Raw genomic sequence first — 21,590 nt, 5'->3', positions numbered from 1 at the left:
ATTCCCGGCCGCAAGCCCGGGAGCGCTCAGTCTACCGAGGGAGCTGCGCGCGGAAGGCAGCTGGCTATACTTACTGAGGCTCAAGGGCTCGGGCGGACGGACAGACAGAGTGAATACAGAGACGCCCAGCGGCCGCGAGCTCCGCTCAGATCCCAGCCAGGCTTGCACGCAGAGGCCGGCAGCAGAACGTGCCCGGCAGGATCTCCTGTGCTCCTCCCACCCGGCTCCCGTGCCAGCGCCCGGTGGCCGCCGCCTCCAAAGTGATTGCTGCCTCGCCGCCTCCGCCGAGTCCGGGACCATGAAGCTGCTGCCGTCGGTGGTGCTGAAGCTTCTTTTGGCTGCAGGTAAGAGGGCTGCCGGGGGTCGGGGGGGATGGGGACGCTCTGCAGGGGACACGGAGGAAGATCGCTGCAGCGCCCCCGGCGCGGGCCACTTGGTGGGGCCCGTGCTCCCTGGCAGGCGGGCGCCGGCAGCGGTACGTGGCGACGGGGGTCTGGGCGGCGGGTCTGAAGCGGCCTCGTCCCTCACCCGCAGTGCTCTCGGCGTTGGTGACCGGCGACAGCCTGGAGCGGCTTCGAAGAGGGCTGGCGGCTGGAACCAGCAATCTGGACTCCCCTACTCAATCTACGGACCAGCTGCTGCCCCCGGGAGGTGGCCGAGGCCGGGAAGTCCTGGACTTGGAAGAGACAGACCTGGACCTTTTCAGAGGTGGGTGTGAGGGATGCCCATCCTCGGACCCCGGTGGACAGTTGAAGAATAAGTGGATCTGGCATTTATGCCGATTGGACACACCTATGGTTTGGGGGTTTTCATGGAGGACCTCAAGGAAAAGCCGCTTGGCCTGACAAACTCACTGGGGGGTCCTAGAATGTAGCTCCTGTTGTCTTTCTTGCCCAACGTAGTCTCACATGCCACGTTGCTGCCTTTCTGGATACTCTGAGGCAAATTGAAACAGGCAAGGTGTGTGGGGTTGGTACGTTCCTCTGAGGTAAGCTGGGTGATAGGAACAAGGAATGGTTGAGATGCTTTCCTTAGAGTTTCTATGAAAAAATGTGCACAACCCCTAATTCCCACATCAACTGACTATTATGTATAAAATAAGGTAACAGATGTGGAGATGCTAGGCACATACAAGGTGTGCAGTGTTAGTCTCCTCCATCCACCTGTCTCCAGGTTGGGGAAACAGGGGAACGAGGAGCACTTGGTTCCCCCTCAGGTTAGGCCAGCACCTCCTCGGAAGGCTGTGAATGGTGAGCACTGGGTCCCTAGAGAGCTGTATTGATATGCTGGGTGTCTACAAATCCTACACAAGCCTGGATACTTCCTGACCACCCTGAGTCCCTGAGAGAGACTCCAAGGGAGGAAGGGCCAAATGGAATCCTTCAACCAGCAGAGGTGCTGTGGCTAAGTAAATACAAGCACAGAGCAGAGTCCAGAGCCTCCAGTATTGCCTGCTTCCTTGCCCCCAGTCACCTGCAGAGATTCTTAAGGGTGGAGCAGGGACTGAGCCCTGGAGCCCCGGAATGACTATATTTGGTTGGAAAGATACCCACCTGTTCTGGCTCTGTCTGCTCCTCTGCCACCCTTCTTCCTTACCCAGAGTTTCCCTTAGGTGCTATCTCTATTTAGTATACATCAGGGGTCTGCCCCAAAGCTGAGGCTGGGTTCCCACCTTCCATCCTCTCACAGTGGCCCTCTGGGGGTCACTCCTGGCCTGAACAACCTGTATTCTCCCGGCCCTCTCCTCATAGGCAGGGCAGAGCTGGGCTGTGACTCACCCTCCACCCACACAGCTGCTCCTCCTAGCTCTGCAGACCTGACTCACTGCTCCCTCTCCCCGGCAGGAGCCTGGCTGTCACCCTGTCACTCTCTCCCTCCCTTTTCTTTTTTTTTAAAATTTATTTATTTATTTATTTATTTATTTTTGGCTGTGCTGGGTCTTCGTTGCTGCGTGCGGGCTTTCTCTAGTTGCAGAGAGCGGGAGCTACTCTTCGTTGTGGTGCACAGGCTTCTCATTGTGGTGGCTTCTCTTGTTGCAGAGCACGGGCTTTAGGCGTGTGGGCTTCAATAGTTGGGGCACACGGGCTCAGTAGTTGTGGCTCGTGGGCTCTAGAGTGCAGGCTCAGTAGTTGTGGCGCACGGGCTTAGTTGCTCCACGGCATGTGGGATCTTCCTGGACCAGGGCTCGAACCCGTGTCCCCTGCATTGGCAGGCGGATTCTTAACCACTGCGCCACCAGGGAAGTCCCTCTCCCTCCTTTTTCTGATCGGCTGGGCCCTCCTGCCTCAATTTCACCACAGCCATGGTCATTGGTTTCCTCTGAGCATCTGCCTCACCTTCTGAGTTCTGAAAGGGCCTGGGTCTGCACCAGAGGAAACAAGAGTCTATGGGACTACTACTGGCATCTGCCTCTTCTTTTTACTTGGGTTTGCTGGGCAAAGACTATTTTTCAGGTCTAGGGATCCTATCACCTAAAATAAATAACTGTTACCATTTATTAAGTGCCTCCTGTATTCTAGGCACTTAACATGTTATTGTGGGTTAATTAATCCTTGCTGCAACCCTCTGAGATAGGAACACCTGTTCTCCACTTTTTACCAAGAGCTACAGGGTTCAGAGAGATTAAGTGACTTGCCCAAGATCACATGGCTGAAATGCGAGCATGGGTCTGCTAACTTCAGAGCCCATTCATTGTCTCATTCCTGGCTCAGCATCCCATGTGCTCTAGGCTTGTCTGGAAGAGGGGACTGGGTTGTGTGAGGCAGCTTGGTGTGCTGGGAAAGAGCACTGGATATGGAGTCCAGAGACCACATTTCAGATCCCAAACCTGTAGGACCTTGGGCAAGTCACTGCCTTTCGGGACCTCAAGTTTTTCAACAGAAAATGGAAAGCCATATTTTTTGAGGTCAATTCCACCTTGAGGATCCTAGGACTCCAGTCTAATGTATGACGCTCATCCTTCTACCAGACATGTGGCTATAGCCATAGACAGCAGGCACCTTTTTTCTGCTGGGACAGGGGAGGGGAGACTTGTGTCAGACCCCTGGGCTGATGGGCATAGCCCATGATCAGTCCCAGCTGGATGTCTGTGTGAGGTTGTTTTTCCCTTTTTAAGTGTGGAAAGAATGGGGAGAGTTATCATTGTTCTAGTTCCTTCTGATAGTTCTTTACTTTCCATCTTTCTGCTTCTTGTGCACTGTACTCCCCATCCTAGGGAGCTATAAACAGGACATCTGGGGATATATGTAAATGGACCTTTGAGAGAAGTGGTGAGCTGCAAATAGCACACAGAGCAGGGTAAATATTTTGCTTGATGTCAAAAAAGCAAGGCTCTTTGAAATTAGCACACTATTGTAAATCAACTATAGATCAATAAAAATATTTTTAAAATTAAAAAAATTTAAAAAGTTAAAACAGCAAATCTCTGACCAGGGGTGGCCTGCTTGCTGTCCCTGAGCCTGGTTCTGCTCTGGGCTCATGGTCCGCTGCTGCTAATGGGTACCCCAGAGGGGACCACCTGGACATGGGCACTGTTCTTATTTTAGGAGCCTCTTCCCTCTAAAATACTCTCCAAGTACCTTCTCCAGAAGCAGTTTTTATCTCTGACGCTGTCTTCCTGCAAATGGGTCACTGAGTGTAGCATCAGGAAATGAGGCTGATTTAAGGCCAAAATAGAACCAAGTGGGCGTGGGGGAGTAGGAGATGAGGATGGACAGTGGGGTGGGGGTGAGGTTAGTAGAACTGCCCAATCAGCTCCAGTTACTCAACAGAAGCTACTCAACAGAAGCCAGCATTCTTAGAATGAGGTCCTTTTTTTTTAGTGTCACTTGGACCCAGTAGTCTTTTTTTTTTTTTTAACATCTTTATTGGAGTATAATTGCTTTACAATGGTGTGTTAGTTTCTGCTGTATGACAAAGTGAATCAGCTACACATATACATACATCCCCTTGTCCCCTCCCTCTTGCGTCTCCCTCCCCCCCTCCCTATCCCACCCCTCTAGGTGGTCACAGAGCACTGAGCCGATCTCCCTGTGCTATGCGGCTGCTTCCCACTAGCTATTTTACATTTGGTAGTGTATATATGTCCATGCCACTCTCTCACTTCGTCCCAGCTTACCCTTCCCCCTCCCCGTGTCCTCAAGTCCATAGAATGAGGTTCTTAAACTGAGTTTATGAAATGTCTTCCTTGGGACCCCCCCAGCCTCTACTTCCTCCACCACTTTTGGGAGGTCTGCCCAGTCTTCCTTCAGCTCTTGGGAGGCACTGAGCCGAGAGGCCTTCCCAGGCCTCTGACTTCAGGTAGGATCAAAACATCCTTCCAGACACTGTGCTGTTCTGATTTTTTCCCCTGAGGAAGTCAAAGACGTAACAGGGTACTTTTCTACCGCAGCTGCTTTCTCTTCCAAGCCACAAGCTCTGGCCACACCGAGCAAGGAGGAGCGTGGGAAAAGAAAGAAGAAAGGCAAGGGGTTAGGGAAGAAGAGAGACCCATGTCTTCGGAAATACAAGGACTTCTGCATCCATGGAGAATGCAAATATGTGAAGGAGCTCCGGGCTCCATCCTGCATGTAAGTGTCCCTTCCCCGGGGCTGACTGTTAACAGCTCACTCTTTGTCAGCCTGGTGGCTGTTCCTGGTTGTCACTGTTCCTTGAATTCATAAATCCACCCAGTTTCTTCTCAACCTCTGGGAGGAAGTTGGGAGGAGGGGAAATATTTTTAGTCAGCGGAAGGGGCTCCCCCCAGCATAGGATGCAATTTCCTGTGGCGTGGGTTTGTGACGCTCTTTCATCTTTGGGGGCATTTCCTGCTTGCTCAGAAATGAGCACACGCTAGGAGAGCTGACACCTGAAGGCAGGTTCTTCATTTCTGCCTCATGCCCTACTCCAGATGGGAGAAGCCAGTAGGAAACATGGCAGAGTGGGGCTCCTGGGTGGAGTGGAGCTCCCGTGGCCTTCTTTCCCAAGTCCTGCAGGTAGGTATGAGGTGCATTTGGATATGTGCTATGCAGGTATGTGTACTCAGACATATGTGCATATGAATGAGCAAATGTGGGTTGATTCTAAGACATGGCAGGACTGTAGAGAAAGCAATCATTGTGGGAGCAGGGAGAAGCCCCTCCTCCCTTCTTCCTCACCCTGGCCAGGGCCAGGAGGTGGGGGACATGGTGGGTATTGACCTTTGGCTATGGGGGTGGGAGAACACTTCCTTTGTGTAAGATTAACGGAAAATGGAACCCAACTCAGTAGGCATCAGCCCCCGGTCAGGCAGCACCACCCCTTCCCTGGGCAGGGGTGTGGGTGGAGAGGCCATGGGTTCCCCAGCCACTCTGCTAGGCCAAGCCCAGCAAATGGCTGCCTTGGCAACCCCTCAGGGATGACGACACTGCCATGCTCTGTGGCAGGCATAATGTCGCCACTGTGCCTGAGACCAACACCCACATCAGGCTGTAAACATGCACTCTCGTCTGCTGGGCCTGAGTTTCTGTGGAGTGGCAACCTCTGTGACCTGGGAGGCTCTGGACAGAGTCAGGAGATTGCTGTGTGCACACCGCTTCCCAGCCTGTCAAGAAGGCTGGCTGCCTCGCATCTCTTCTGCTGTGATTGGTACAGATCCTTTGGTTTTTTTTTTTAAAGCTTCCTTATCCCATCTGATCTCATATAGCAGAGTTGCCCTGTATTTGGCAATTGTCAGACAGACCCATCACCCTCCTCCATGTCTACAGTCACTTGTGTGTCCTCTCCTTTCATATCCTTGTCAAGAGCTTGGTATTGGAGAGGGTTGCTTAAGAGTGACCTAGACAGTGGGAGGGAGACGCAAGAGGGAGGAAGTATGCGGATATATGTATACGTATAGCTGATTCCCTTTGTTATACAGCAGAAACTAACACAATATTGTAAAGCAATTACACTCCAATAAAGATGTTAAAAAAAAAAAAAGAGTGACCTAGACAGTCCCCCAATTATTCTTCCAGAAGTCTTGAGACAGGGCAGGGAATGTTTGTCCTAAATTTGTAAACTGGCCTCATTAGCACAGGGTGGAGGCAGTGACTCTGAGCGTAGTCAAGATGGATCAAGGCCAGAAACCTGTCTGGGCCGAACTGGTCCAGGGCGTTGGTGGACGGACTTCCACTGCTCAGCTGAGAACTCTTTTAAGGCTTCTCTCCTGGAGAGCTGAGCTTGACTGACCACCTAAACCCAGAGAACCTAGATAATGGTGTCCAGGGTCAAGGTGGCCCTAGGGATGGTGATGGTAACTGTGACAGTGCCTTCCTTCCTTTGCCATGGAGCTTTACAGTTTACATTTAATATGAGTTGAGCCCAACAGGTCTCTGTTGAGCACCTACTTGGTGTCAGCTATTCTAGGGGACGGGAAAATACAGCCCTGTATTCTCAAAAGTCCTCTGCTGGGTAGGCAGGGCTTGCTGTCTGTACTTGAAAGATGAGGAAACTGGAGCCCTGAAGTAGGAAGTGATTTGTCTGAGATCAGCAGCTAAATAAAGTGTGTGGAAACAGGACAGGCACTCAGGTGCCTGACTTCCCGTCCAACATGCTTTTCATGCCCCCAGGCTGCACTGGGTGTTGGATTGCGTCCTTCTTCCCTGTCTGTTCTTACAGAGTTGGAGCACGATTTTACAGAGGGCAGCTATTATACTAGAGGTCTCCTAAGGCTTTTTCTAATTGAAGAGCATGGAATCTGATGTGAAGACTCTGTGTCTGCTTCCTAGGCAGATTTTCAAGGGGCTGGATTCTGTGTCTGGCTTGGCAGCCTCCTGCCTCCAGCCCTTGGTACTCAGGGCAGCAGGCAGCAAGAAGACACAGAGCTCCTGGTTTGGGAGAATGTGACATCTGGGCACCTACATCTGGGACGCTTTGTGGCTCCTTCTTGCCTCCAGACCCAGCAACCACCAGCCGGGTGTGTCAGGCTGCCGTGGTGAGCTTGAGGCTGGCCGGCTTCCTAAACCAGCCCTCTGCAGCCATCACCCACAGGAAAACCCTTTTGTGTCACCAGCCAAAAGTTGCCCTCAAAGAGCAGTTTCCTGGGGCTCCTGATGAGCTGCTGACCCAGAAACTGGCTGCAAAGTTTCCTGTGGCTGGAGCAAGCCTGGGGACAGTTAGCCTGATGAGGACTCAGAGCTGGAAGAGAGACAGGCCTGAAGGCTTTACTTGGCCTCACTGCCCAGATGCCAAGAAGGAATGGCGAGCCCCCTTCTCTTTGGCTCCGTCTGACTTTGGTGCTCCCTTCCTCAGGATATGGGCAGTATCCTCCGGAATCTGATTATATAGTAACTCCCACACATGTGGGACTTGGCCTTTTATTAAGTGCTTTTATTTGTATTATCTCATTTGAGCTTCACAAAGCTCTAGTGAGGTAGGCATTTATTATTCCTGCCTTTCACATGAGAAAACTGAAGCTTGGAAACGCGACCGTAACTTGCTCCAGATCACCTGGCTAGAAATAGCAGCAGGACCAGTCTGGAACTCATGTATTCTGAGTCCCCTGCGCCAAATGGTGCCCCCTCCACCTCCTGGGGTAGGGGTGGAGAAATCCAAACTGGAAGATGTCTCTGTACTCTAGAGGGTCCTTGCTTCTGTTGTAATACAAGTTCTGAAATGGGCCACAGACGTGGGTAGGAGCAACACATCGCAGTTTGATGGGTCACTGGCTCTGGGCAAGACACACGATCTTGCCCTCACCCTGGGATGCTTGGAATGCTCCTTCCCTGGGGGAGCCAGGAGTTGTCTGCAAAGGGAGGGGGACGTGGGTAATATTAGGATGTTTACATTATTATCCTTTTGACTCAGGGTGGGGGTGGAGGGATTATGTAACTGAATTGCGGGACTCTGAGGCCAAGCTTTATTTCTATCATCTGAGTAAGTACCTGTGGGGTTTGAATGATGGGCTGGAAGTGAAAAACAGACTCAACTTCACCTTCCCTCCCCGCAGGAAAGCACAGTCTCTGAAGTCAGCCAGACTGCTGAGTCAAATCCTGGTTCTACCACTCACTACCTGTGTAATCTTGGGCAGGATATCTAACAGAAGTTTGGCCTCAGTCTCTTCATGTTTAAAATGGGGATAGTAACTCCTACTTCATAGAGATGTTTGGTTTTTTTTGTTTTTTTGCGGTACGCGGGCGTCTCACTGTTGGGGCCTCTCCTGTTGCGGAACACAGGCTCCGGACGTGCAGGCTCAGCGGCCACGGCCCACGGGCCCAGCCGCTCTGCGGCATGTGGGATCTTCCCAGACCAGGGCACGAACCCGCGTCCCCTGCATCGGCAGGCGGACTCTCAACCACTGCCCCACCAGGGAAGCCCATAGAGATGTTTTTAAGATTACATGAAATGATCCTTGTAAAGCAATTAGCACAGAGGACTTGGCTCATAGTAAGCCTGTAATGTGTGCTATTAATTGTTATTTATCATTCAAGATAACAGTAATAATAACTGAGAGAGCAGAGTCAGACCGCTCTCTGTTTCTGCTCCAGAAACCCATCAAGCCCATCAGATATGTGTTTCCTTGGGTAACCTACACTGTTCAGAATGGAAAGAATTATGAATTTGGAATTTGGCCCTTCTGCTCCCTAGTTGTGAAACATTTAGCAAATCATTTACTCTCTCTGACCCTAATCATAGTCTTTCAATATGTAAAAGAGGTTATACCTGCCTACCAGGGTGTTATGAGTCTCAGTTAAGCTAGTCGATAAGGACAGTGTCTTATAAAGTTCTTTGAACAAGTGATTTTCCAGGGGTGCTCCTAAGAGCATCCTCTGTGTCCTGGCAGGATAGGGGTCATTATTTTGTCCACCTGGGCCGATGGGACAGATGCATGGAGAGGCTGGGCAAGGAGCTGTGTGCTCTGCTGTGGGCCTGACCTACATTTATCCTGCAGTGAGGTGGTTCCCCGAAACACCCAGAAGGAGCTGGGAAAGGAAGAGGTGCTGGGAAGGAAGGCAGGGGCAGCCCGGCCCCTGGGTCTGATAGGTCTGCTCCTTGGAACTTTCCTGGTACCTCTCGGCAGGAAGAAGGGATTCCTTGCTCTGAGGAATGAGGTGCCTAACCTTTTCCCCAGAGGATGTGCAGTTCAGAATAGAGGGCCACCGGGTTCTCGGTGCTTCCTTCAGCAGTTAGTGGCCTAAAGTCCCCAGGCAGACAGTGCCACGGCATCCCTGACTGGGCATTTATAGATGTGTGTGGGCAGCACACTGAGCTCACCATCAGACAATCTGTGTCTATGTCTCTGCCCCGCTATGTGACTGTGGGGAAAATAGCTCTGCCTTTCTGTAACATGGGCTCCTACCTACATCAAAGGATCTCTGGGATGCTCAGATAAGGAAAGGGATGTGAGGGAATTCCCTGGCAGTCCAGTGGTTAGGGCCGCGCTTTCACTGCTTAGGGCCTGGGTTCAATCCCTGGTTGGGGAACTAAGATCCCACAAGCCAAGCCGCGCAGCTCCCCCGCAAAAAAAGAAAGGGACGTGAATGTGCTTTTTCAACTGTAGGCACTTCTCAATCTTCCCAAGGGCTTCCAGGAAAAGTTTTGTGTTAGAAGAGGCAGTTGCCATCTGATTTATTTCTTGAGTGAGAAAAGCCAAGGTTTTTTTTGTGACATTCTAAAATGTACTGGCAGGACAGCTAGGCAAGAAGATGTTTTCTCGGTTTGTTTGCTTTGTCCTGGGATGAAGTAGGCCTGATAGCCCAGCGTTCAGAGGCCAAAGGCCAAAATTCAGCTTTCAAGTTGGGCCTTGCACCCAGGGGGAGCTGGGAGTTAAATGAAGGAAACTTGAGAAAAATGACTTCTGGCAAAGGAGCAGGGCCTATTAATAGGCTGGGCAGTGGCAGAGGGACTGGACGCTGGAAATATTGGTGGGGAAGGCTGGGTTTATTTCTGGGTCAGAGTGTTGAGGGGCCTCACAAGAGGGAGTGATACTGAATCCCCTCAGTCCAACCCACCAGCTCTTGTGCCCAAGTCCTCCGAACATTTTAACACACATGTAATTAATCATCCACACGTGGAACAATCTAGCCAAGACCTGAAGTCCTCCTTTGCTTTTTCCCTGCCTGGAGTAGGAATTTTGTGCCAGAGACCAAATGGAATGAAGAAGGGGAGGGCGTGGAGTGAAGGAGGAAGGCCACAGAGCCTTTAGAGGGGCTTCTAAAGAGTCTTGTACTATAGAAGGCTAGAGGAAGGACAGGAATCACAGTTAGGGACTGACAGGCTGAAGCTGTGAGGAGTGGGCTCTGGCTTATGTAGGTGGCCCGTTGCCAAGAGTGAAGCCAAACCACTAACTTCATCTCTGCTTTGTTCTGTTTTGGACCAGCTGCCACCTGGGTTACCATGGAGAGAGGTGCCATGGGCTGAGCCTCCCAGTGAAAAATCGTTTATATACCTATGATCACACGACCATCCTGGTTGTGGTGGTCGTGGTGCTGTCATCCGTCTGTCTGCTGGTCATCGTGGGGCTTCTCATGTTTTGGTGAGTGTTACAGGCTGTTTTTGCAAATCACTTCTATTCCTCCTCCTCCAGGATCTTCTACCTGATGGTCACATGAGCCCTCTAACCTCCCAAATCCTGGGCTAGGAGTCTGACTAACATTCCTGGGTACAGGCTCTCCAAGAACCTGGCTTCTCTGGTATGACATATGTCCAGTGTCTAGAGCCCAGGAAAAAAATTGCCAGGCCATAGGAGGTCCTGCTTCTCACAGCAGGCTCAGCAACCCACCCATGGAGCCACATCTTCACACAGTTCTTTTTCCTGACTCTGTTCTCTGATGGCATTAGGGTGTGGTTTGGTAGTCAGGGCATGGGTGGCGCTATTGGTATATCCTTCCAAATCTGGGGCATCTAGTCCCCAGGCCATGCTTTCAATCCAGCTTATATTCTAGACTGAGGAGACCTACTAAGCACTCTGTGCCCATTTACAAGCGTGCAACTCATGTGTTGTGAGACCTGGATCAAGTTACCTGTCTTTCTAAGGGTTGTAATCTTTCAGTGATTGTAATCTCTGTTCCCCTACTTCATAAAGATGTTGTGAGGATTGTATAAATGAGGTGAAAGTTCTTAGCAAATTGTAGCCTGCCATTAGAGACAGGCATCCTTTGGGGCAGTTGGACCTTTGGCCAGAGGTCTGTTGAGCTGCTGTATCCTCTGGGCTTTTCCAAGTATGGAGAGAATCACTGGGCCAGAATCTTTTGGAAGGACCAGCTCTGGGGCCTGCACCCTGCTGTAGCAGGCAGAGCTTGCTCACAAAACTTACTTTCCTCAGGTACCACAGGAGAGGAGGTTATGACGTGGAAAATGAAGAGAAAGTGAAATTGGGCATGACTACGTCCCACTGAGAGAAACCTGTGCTCAAGGTAATGGTCCATCCTTTGCCCAATGGTACCATCACCACCTTTCCTGGATCTGTTTCTAGGCATGCTGAATTCTTCTCTTGACCTAGGAGTTAGGGGTTGGGCTGCTATGGAGTCAGGGTCCCACTGCAGAATTGTTTTCAAAAAGGTTCTCAGTGCTGCATCTCCACTTAGGGTGGAAGTTGCTAGAGAGATACCCAAGACCAGTGCCTGAGAAGACAGCTTCTCTCGTCCTTGTCTCTTCTCCTTCCCACCCCTGCCCAGAGATCTTTCCACTTCTTTTTTTTTTTTTTTTTGCGGTACGCAGACCTCTCACCGTTGCGGCCCCTCCCGTTGCAGAGCACAGGCTCCGGAAGCGCAGGCTCAGCGGCCATGGCTCACGGGCCCAGCCGCTCCGCGGCATGCGGGATCCTCCCGGACCGGGGCACGAACCCGTGTCCCCTGCATTGGCAGGCGGACTCTCAACCGCTGCGCCACCAGGGAAGCCCTCTTTCCACTTCTTAAAGCTGGACCCAGGAGACTCTTAAGACCTCTTAAGCTGGATCCAGCTTTAAATGCCTTCTTCTTGTGCTTAGGAATCAGCTGGGGACTGCTACCTCTGAGAAGATACAAGTTGATGACAGACTCTGCAGAGGGGAAGGACTTCACAACTAGCCATGAAGATTCCTTCATCCCCAGTTGCCATCTAAATTGGGCCTCCCATAACTGCTTTGCCAAAATACCAGAGCCTTCAAGTGCCAAACAGGATATGTCCAGTGGGATCTGGGTCAGAAGAAAGCAAAAGTGAGGGACCTTCATGCCCTTCTGATTCTCCTCCACCAAGCCCTACTTACCCCCATAAGTTTGTTTAAACACTTATCTTCTGGATTAAAATGCCAGTTAAATTCCATATGCTCCAGGATCTTTGCCTGAAAAAAAAGGAAGGAGAGGAAGAAAGAAAGATTCGGGGACTGGAAGAAAGTAACAAAGATTGAGAAGCCATGTGCTCAACAAGCCACCAAGGGATCTGCCATTTGGACCCTTCAGTGCTGAATTTGATGAGTTAACTGTGAAATACCATAAACCTGAGAACTCTGAATTTTGGGACTTCTACCCAGATGGAAAAATAACAACTATTTTTGTTTGTTTGTTTGTTTGTAAAATGCCTCTTAAATTATATATTTATTTTATTCTATGTATGTTAATTTATTTAGTTTTTAACAATCTAACAATAATATTTCAAGTGCCTAGACTGTTACTTTGGCAATTTCCTGGCCCTCCACCCTGCATCCCCCACCCTCTGGCTCAGCATTAGTCTCCCCTGCTGCAAATGTGAGATGGCTCTGTGATCCATCTGTAGTAATCTATTGTCTGTCCACATTTCGGAAGACCTTCCATGATCTGAGTGCCACAGGGGGAGTTCTGTATGGTCAGGCTGTAGGAATTAACTTTGTCAGATCCACTCTATGAGTTGGACGACAGTCTTGCCTAGGCGATTGTGTCTACCGTTTGTGTTTTGAAAGCCCAAGGTGCTGATGTCAAGATGTAACAGATATCGGTATTCCCCTGTGTCCTCTCCCTGCCCAGTCTCAGAAGAAGTTGGGCTTCCATGCCTGAAGCTTTCCTGGCCCCTCACCCTCCACGGGTCCAGGTCCACAGAGTGGGAACTCACTGTCCCTTGTGTCAAGACATTTCTCTTATCCTGCCATTCTTCTGGTGCTACTCCATGCAGGGGTCAATGCAGCAGAGGATAATCTAGAAAAGCTATTAGCAAAGAAAAAGGCTGAGGAGGAACAGGAAACATTGGAGCTGACTGTTCTTAGTAATTGATAACCTACCAATTGCTACAGAGAAGGTTGGAGGTGAGGAGGGCTTTTGTGTAAACCCACCCACCTCACCAAAACTACAAAGGTATGCTGTCGTGGTCCCTTCTGGAAGTTTCTGGTGCCATTACTGAACTGTTACAAACCTGAATTTCCAAACTTGGTTTATATTTATACTTTGCAATTCAAATAAAGATAACCCTTACTCCATAGCCTTCTGTCTGATTGTTTTAACTGGGAGCTAGTTTAACGTAGGTATTTTCTAAGCCCATAAATAGCCCAGGCCTATTTATATATACTATCTCAGTATCCCCAACAACCCTATGTAGGAGGTACTATTGTCCCATTTTTCCAGAATTGGAAACTGAGGCTTGGATAGGTTAGGTAACTTGCCCGAGGATACACAGTTGGTAAGTGAGAGAGCTGCAACTGGTAATCTGATTCTAATCATTTGTCTTAGTACTTATATCATACCATCTCTGAGACAGTAGAGAATAGGTCTTTCACATAGGAAGTTGGGCTGGCTGTAACCGGGAAAGACATCTGCCCATTCAGTGGGCAGACCCTGGCGTCAGGGCCTATGCTGTCTGTGCAAGCAGGCATTGCTCCTGGAGGAAACAAGTCACCTTTGACTCCCCGCTCATGCTCCACATTCCATCTATCGTCTATCAGCAAATCTTGTCAGACCTACCTTTTGGATACATGCTGAATGCAGCCACTTCTCATCACTGTCACTACCATCATCCCAGTCCAATTGACCATCAGCCAGGGACTGAAACTGCGCCCTTAGCTGTGAAAGCGCAGAGTCCTAACCGCAGGACCATCAGAGAATTCCCTCTTACCTAGACTCCTGTGGTGGCCTCCTGTCTCCTTTCTTCCACCTTACTCCCATATAGCCCATTTCCAACATAATAGCCAGTGATCATTTAAAACATAATCCAGATCTTGCAGGCCTTCTCTGACTACCCTATTATACGATAGCACATTCCTCTCCCACCCGACTCCTCTTACTCTCATTATTCGGCTTTATTTTTCTTCATTGCCCTCATCACCACTAACATATTCTTATTTGTTTTTGTCTATCTCTTCCTACTAGAATGCTAGCTCCATGAAGATAGGGGTGTATACATTGCTCCAGTCCCAGATTGTAAAAGAGTGCAATTGAGTTGTAGGCACACAATATTTGTTATGTGGATGAATGAATACAAGAAATGACTAAAATCCAATCCAAGGCCAGCAAGTGGACAGGTATGTGAGGCAGTGCTGCCCTGGAAGTGTGATTGGGTTTAAAGAAGGGCATTTGCTGGGGAGGATGGATGGGGATGACGGGATGAATGGAATTCGAGACAGGTCATGTTGTCCTGGACAGAGTGGAAGCAGAGACTTCCACTGGGAGGCCGTTAGACAAGTGCTACTGGATGCCCCCTCCGCATCCTCTTCTCTTTGAGAGTTGTGACATTGTGAAGTTTCTCCGGGAGCCCACAGAGAGATCTTACATGTACTTTGACTGTCCAAAGCTGAACATATGCATAGCCTATAACCCAGCAATTCCACTTCCAGTGATATACACAAGAGAAATGAGTACATATGCTCACCAAAAGATATGTACAAGAGTGATCTTAGCATTATTTGCAATAAGTGAAAACTGGAAACTACCCCAATACTCGTCAGTATTTGATGATGAAATGAATAAATACATTGTCGTATATCTATACCATGAAATATTACATAGCAATATGGATGAATCTCACAACATACTGCTGAGTCAAACAAGCCAGACACAAAAGGATACCTTCCGTGTGATCCCATTTATTTAAAATTTTAAAACAGGCAAAACTCATCTATGGGGAAAGAAATTAGGAAAGGGGTTACTATTGGGATTGATAATGACTGGAAGGGGGAAGATAAGGGAACTTCTGGTGTTCTGATAATGTTATATTCTAAGATTTAGGTACTGGCTTCCCATGTGCACCTCACTTTGAGAAAATTCATTGAGTATGATTTGTGCATTTTTCTACAGGTATTAAACTTCAATAAAAAGATTCTTAAAAACTTTGGTAGGGGACTCTTTTGCTGTTTGCATTATATAAAGCTCTGTAAAGTACCAATGTATTACTTCGGTAGTCAGAGAAAATGGTACAGAAATAACTCTGGAGCAATGAGTTACTTTGAACTCTTCGTGGGGCTCCCTTTCCTGCCTCTAAGCTTCAAGCCTCCAGTCCTCACTCAGGGCTGGGCTTTTCCGAACACACTGTTTCTCCAGCTAATGTTTCCTGTGGGTCCTGGGCTTCCTGCTTTTCAGCTGCTCTCTCCTCCTGCCCCTGCTGCTGATAAAAGCTCTCCTTGGCTTCACTGGAGCTCCCCTGGGCATCTACTTGGCTGATACAGTGACTCTGGGAGCCTCTGAACCAGCAGCCACTTCTCAAGATTGGCCAACAGAAGAGATTGGGCCCTTGTGAGTACTGAGAAACATCTACCTCTTCTCTGTGAGCTTTCCTTTCAGTATCCTTTGAGAGACTTTCTTTTATGACGTACATAATAATCATTATTAGGTTAATAAATATTTAACATTCATGGAGTACTCACTAAGTAGGGCCCACTGGGCCAGGAGGTAGGTGCTCTGACTCCACGCATGACGTAGATGCTTAAGGTGAGCAGTAAAGTCAGGCTGTTAACTCGGGAAGTCTGACATCCAAGGCTGTACTCTAACCACTAAGCTACATTCTCAAATGAGTTCTCAGGGCCACACTTGTGTCCTCTTCTTCTCAAATCCAGAAAGTATATAGTGAAGAAATTACATGAAAAAGATCTTAGAGAGCAACTCCTTAGAGTTTCTTCTCCTGCCCCAAGATGCCTTATCAGGGTGCTGGGGAAGGAACAGGAATACAGACTGACACAAACTTGAGTCTGAGTCTAGGCTTCACTGTTTACTAGCATGTGGCCTCATGAATGATACCTGACTTCCCTGAACCTTCCTCCCTATCTATAAAATAGACATACTAAAAATACCCACCTGGAAGAGTTGCAGAAATGATATATGTGAGCCAAGTGCCTAGCTCAGGGTCAGCCACGTGTTAGACGCTCAGTAAATGATAGTTATCATCAGCAACCTGTCCGAGAAGCTAAGTAGTGGCACATCCAGGACTGAAACCCAGGCCTCTGATTCTCAATCCACAATACTTTTCTTAGAAACAAGCAATGCTTTTCAATTATTGTTTTAGATTTTAACGGCAGCTTTGGTTTCAAAGGAGCCCTAAAGGGTCTTAACAAATATATGTGGATTTAAGAAGACATGGAAGAGAAACTCAGTCCAAACATGTCACTTCAACTCGGCTGGCCTGAAATTTTTCCCTTTGTCAACGATGCCTGAAAATTCAAGCTTCCTGTTTGAGAATGCTAATACTCCTGGGAATAGCTATACATTAAGAGGCTGGCATTCTTAGTTGACGTAATTCGTTTTATTTTTTTAATAAATTTATTTATTTTATTTATTTATTATTTTTGGCTGCATTGGGTCTTCGTAGCTGCGTGTGGGCTTTCTCTAGTTGCGGCGAGTGGGGGCTATTCTTTGTTCAGGTGCGTGGGCTTCTCCTTGCGGTGGCTTCTCTTGTTGTGGAGCACGGGCTCTAGGCACGCGGGCTTTAGTAGTTGTGGCACGTGGGTTCAGTAGTTGTGGCACATGGGCTCGGTAGTTGTGGCTCACGGGCTCTAGAGCGCAGGCTCAGTAGTTGTGGCGCACGGGCTTAGCTGCTCTGCAGCATGTGGGATCTTCCCGGACCAGGGCTCGAACGCGTGCCCCCTGCATTGGCAGGCAGATTCTTAACCACTGCACCACCAGGGAAGCCCCGTAACTCATTTTAGCTTCATCCATTCAGCAAATATTTGTGGAGGCCTCTCTATCAACTTTCAAATGAAATCCATGCTCTGAAGAAGAGGGAGGGCATTTTGATGGAGTAAGGTGGGGGGGGAGAAGAAGTAATCTTGGAGCAAGTACATTCATTTATCATTAAAAAAAAATTGACGGGCACTTACAATGTGCCAAGTAATATTCTTGTCACTGGAGAACAGTGGGCAAGACTGACACATGGACCAACAATACATGTGTAAATAAAGAAATGGGATAATTTCAGAAATAACACACACACGAGTGATCTACTAAAGAGTCAGTAGGGACAGAATTAATTTACATAGGTGGCTCAGAAAAGGTCTCTCTGAGGAGGTAACATCTGAACTGGGACAAGGCAGGATCAGGCATGCAAAGAATAAGCTTAGTATGTGTGAGTGACAGAAAGGAACCCCTGAGTTGTAGCATAGTCATTGGAGGTTGAAGAGGGAGGTAAGAACCGGATGGTAAACAATTTGGAAGCCAGTGGATTGTTTTGAGCAGAGCAGTGATATGATTTAATTTATGTTTTACAAGTATGACTTTAACATACAGAGAAGGGGTCCTAGGGGGCAAGAGTTAGGAGACCTTTGCAGTCATCCAGGCAAGACATGATGGTGGCCAGGAGAAGGGTGGTAGCAGAGCAGGTGGTAAGAAATGGTCAGATACAGGATACGTATTGCAGGAACCACCTATAAGACAGGCTGAAGGATCAAATGTAGGCACTAAGGGAAAGAGAAGAATCAAGGATGATTTCTTGGATTTTAGCCTGAGAAACTGGCCAAATAATGGTTCTGTTCATCAAGATGGGAATGAATGGGGGAGCAAGTTCACAGGGGCCACAGAAATCAAAAATTCTTTTGTGGGGACTTCCCTGGTGGCTGAGTGGTTAAGAATCCGCCTGCCAAGGCAGGGGACACGGGTTCGAGCCCTGGTCCAGGAAGATCCCACACGCCGCAGAACAACCAAGCCCGTGCACCACAACTGCTGAGCCTGCACTCTAGAGCCCACGAGCCACAACTACTGAATCCCCGTGCCTAGAGCCCGTGCTCCGCAACAAGTGAAGCCGCTGCAATGAGAAGCCCGCGCACCACAACAAAGAGTAGCCCCCGCTCGACACAACTAGAGAAAAGCCTGTGCGCAGCAGCGGAGACCCAACGCAGCCAAAAATAAATAAATAAATAAATATATATTAAAAATAAAGAGAATTCTTCTGTGGACATTTTAAGGCCAAATGGGATGAAGGAGGGCACTACAGTGAGGGTGATGGGAGGGAGAAGGAGGCAAGGAGGAGAATAAAGGAAGCAAAAGGGATAAATAAGAAGGACCTGAAGACAGAAAAAGAAAAAAGAAAAATAAGGACACCTGCCATTTATCTGGTGTTTCACAGTTCTTCTCTGAGAGGATCTTATTTAACCCTTACAGTGCCTCGGAAAGGTCGGTAGTATTATTATCTCCAGTTTAATGGAAGAGGGCCCTGAAACTTGGAGGAATGAAGAACCTTCCACAAGGCTATTACTACCTAATGCAATTCTCACTGACCACGAGCTTCTATCTTGACCACCATTCTCCGAAGAGAGAAGAGAGGAGAAGCCTCTGTGTTTTCCTCCTTGCTGTGGTGAGGCGCCCAAGCCGGGCCAGGCCTCCGGGAACAGGACACCAGGCAGTGTTGCTCCATGGAGACCAACCCCGGAAAAAGAAAAAGGCTACCCTTGCCTGAGAGCAGGAGGAAGAAGTTAGAATTGCCCCTTCCATGGTTGGTTTCCGGAGTGTCAGGCCACCACCATGTTAATATAATTTGGAGGTTGTTTGGGTTTGGATTTCCTTTTTGAACTTTTAAAATTGCACATTTTTTCTTGATTGACGGAGAAAGAGAACAGGACCTCTTAGCTCACTGCCACCCACACAGCTGTGAAGGAAGCCAGCTGCCCTCTTGCTCTTCAGAGAACATCCCTCCCTCCCTCCATTCTTCCCTCCCAGCATCTTGGCCATTACTAACCAACAGGGCGTCTAAGGAAAAGGGCCCCTTTCAGGGCTGGAGTGCTGTGGTTAGTGGATCAGAGCCTGCGTGGGAGGCATCCCCAAAGATGTATGGTGTGGATGTAGCAACCAGACAGATGGGAGGAATTAAGTCACCCTTTTCCCCAACCCTCATTTCCTTGTAACCTAGAAGTCATTGGGTTGGTTTCCCTATGATGAGAGACTAGTGTGTTTTTTTTTGATGTGGACCATTTTTAAAGTCTTTATTGAATTTGTTACAATATTGCTTCTGTTTTATGTTTTGTTTTTTTGACCACGAGGCATGTGAGATCTTAGCTCCCCAACCAGGGATCCAACCTGCACCCCTGGAATTGGAAGGAGAAGTCTTAACCACTGGAGTGCCAAGGAAGTCCCTGAGAGACTAGTTTTATTTTTGCTGTCCCCCAGCTTTTGACAGCAGGCATGCTTCACTGGGAGTGTGAAATAAGGAAGAAGCTACCACTTGTTCTTCCTTTATGCTATTTGTGTCTGGGTTAAGCCTGGTTATGTACACCATGCCCTCACCGAAGGCTCTCTAGGAAGGCCTGACTTCTTTCTGTTTCTTTGAGGGTACTGAGTGGATTGGTGGCCCTGGGAAGCCCTGTGCTTGGTAAGGAGGGCCTGATCAGGTCCATTAGGGGGTAAGTGTGCTCTCCTGCTTAGTCGATACAACTCCAGACCCTGAGACTCGAGGCCTGAGAAGCCTGACCCAAGTTCAAACCTGCAGGTACAAATATCCTTTTCCAGTTTGGATACCTTCTGGAGAAAGTCAGCCAGTCCCAGTTGGGTTAGTCACTTTTCCCCTGTGCTTCCACAGAACCGGGCCTGGACAATGCAAGGAAAATTGGTCCTCTTCCCATAGCACCTTTGGTGTTCCTCTCCCATGGTGTCCATCACACTGTGTATTGTCATTATTCACTTATCTATTTTTCTCACTGTGAGCTCATGGAGGTCATGCGGCGTGTCGTTTTGCAGCTCTCTCTGCCGGTACCCAATACAGTTCCCAGCACATCAGAGGCTCTCACTAAATGTTTGATGCATGCATGAATGAATGGACAGTTGAATAAATGAATGAATGCATGAATAAAAGAGTGAGTGAAAATAGGGTAGAGGTTAAGGGTTCAGGCTGTGCATCAGGCAAAGCTGGGTTCAAACCCTGACCAGGCCATTCTCTGGTTGTATAATAATCCTGGACAAGTTATTTAACCTCTTAAAGCTTCACTTTTTAAAATTCATTTCCATTATAGTTTATCATAGGATACTGAATATAGTTCTCTGTGCTATACAGTAAGACCTTATTGTTTATCCATTCTATGTATAATAGCTTACATCTGCTAACCCCCACCTCCCACTCCATCCCTCCCCCAAGCCCCTCCCCCTTGGCAACCACCAGTCTGTTCCCTATGTCTGTGATTCTGTTTCTGTTTCATAGATCGGTTCATTTGTGTCATATTTTAGATTCCACATATAAGTGATATCATATGGTATCTGTCCTCCTCTTTCTGACTTACTTCACCTAGTATGATAATCTCTAGTTGCATAAAGCTTCACTTTTCTTATTCTGGTTTTTGTGAGGATTATGGTGCATGTAAAACATTTATCATGGTACCTGGTGTGAAGTAAGTACTCAATACATGGTAGTTATTAACAAGTTCTGACTTCTAGCCCTCTGCTAGTTTTTACCTTCATAGATCTTGTTGGCACCTCCTTCTCCAGATTCTTGGAACAGCCAATCTCCTTGCCAGACTCATGGCTGTGTCTGCAGCGCTGACCCAATGGGTATGAGTTGGAGTCAGGCTGTGGAAGCGTGTACACACTGGGCTTTGCTGAGAAGGGGAAACTGTGACAGGGGCCTGCCTAGAGCCGGGCAAACTGGTCAGCTGCTACCCCCATTGTCTCAGGCCTTCTCTACTGGCGGGTGTCCTCAAGAAAACAGGAACAGGGCCTCTTTTAAGGTGTCCGGATGACAGCCACATCAAATATGTGACCTTTTCCTGGGAAGCCTGGTTTCCATGGTGAGCGAGGCCGCACGCTCTTTCTCAAGCCACGGTCTGTGACTTGCAGCCCTCTCTGGAATGCGATGTCAGTGGCCCCAGCAGCTGGATGGGGACATCTGCCCAGGGGCTTCCCCTCCAGCATCTTCAGGGTGTGCAAGGGCTAAGCACCCCCAGACCCTCCGATGTCCACCCCAGCCCTCCAATCTGGAAGGATTTGTCCTGAGGCCCTGACATTATTCTCCCACTCCCACATATACGCACACTTACTGGCTCATGGTCAACTGGCTGCCAGACTGGGCAGAAAGAAGGGGGCTCTTTCTGTGATTCCCCATCTTAGGCAGAGGTGCTGACCTCCTCCACCGCATTTTGGCAGCCTGGGCCAGGAGAGGGCCTGCCTCCCTGGCCTTGGCAGAGCGTGTGTTTGGTCCCAACCACTGCAGCTGCCAGAACAGGAGCTGAATGCCCAGTGCATCTGCCAAAGCTTGCTAACTGCTTTCTTCTCCCTCAGAACTATGCAAACGGAGGCCGCCGAGGAATGCGG

General features: G+C 48.8%; 1 protein-coding gene across 4 annotated transcripts; it reads left to right on the top strand.

Annotated features, from left to right (window-relative positions):
- Positions 1-9: 9 nt before the first annotated feature.
- Positions 10-13,362, top strand: HBEGF (heparin binding EGF like growth factor). 4 transcript variants are annotated; one of them, XR_003792734.1, is made up of 7 exons: positions 10-344; positions 535-708; positions 4,391-4,568; positions 4,889-4,973; positions 10,316-10,471; positions 11,261-11,351; positions 11,924-13,355. XR_003792734.1 is itself a non-coding variant. In XM_029217435.1 (6 exons), exons 1-5 carry the CDS (start codon positions 299-301, stop codon positions 11,331-11,333), a joined length of 627 nt encoding a protein of 208 aa, XP_029073268.1. In that variant the 5' UTR covers positions 10-298; the 3' UTR covers positions 11,334-11,351; positions 11,924-13,362. The 4 variants fall into 4 exon arrangements, 3 of the variants coding, with proteins under 3 accessions (XP_029073268.1, XP_029073269.1, XP_029073270.1); XM_029217435.1 differs by lacking the exon at positions 4,889-4,973 and having other exon boundaries at positions 11,924-13,362; XM_029217436.1 differs by lacking the exon at positions 4,889-4,973 and having other exon boundaries at positions 12,248-13,355.
- Positions 13,363-21,590: the final 8,228 nt, after the last annotated feature.

The sequence above is a fragment of the Monodon monoceros genome, unplaced genomic scaffold, assembly GCF_005190385.1.
Source record: "Monodon monoceros isolate NGI ecotype Baffin Bay Population unplaced genomic scaffold, NGI_Narwhal_1 Super_Scaffold_12, whole genome shotgun sequence".
Taxonomy (NCBI): domain Eukaryota; kingdom Metazoa; phylum Chordata; class Mammalia; order Artiodactyla; family Monodontidae; genus Monodon; species Monodon monoceros.
This window is presented reverse-complemented; position numbering and strand designations above follow the sequence as displayed.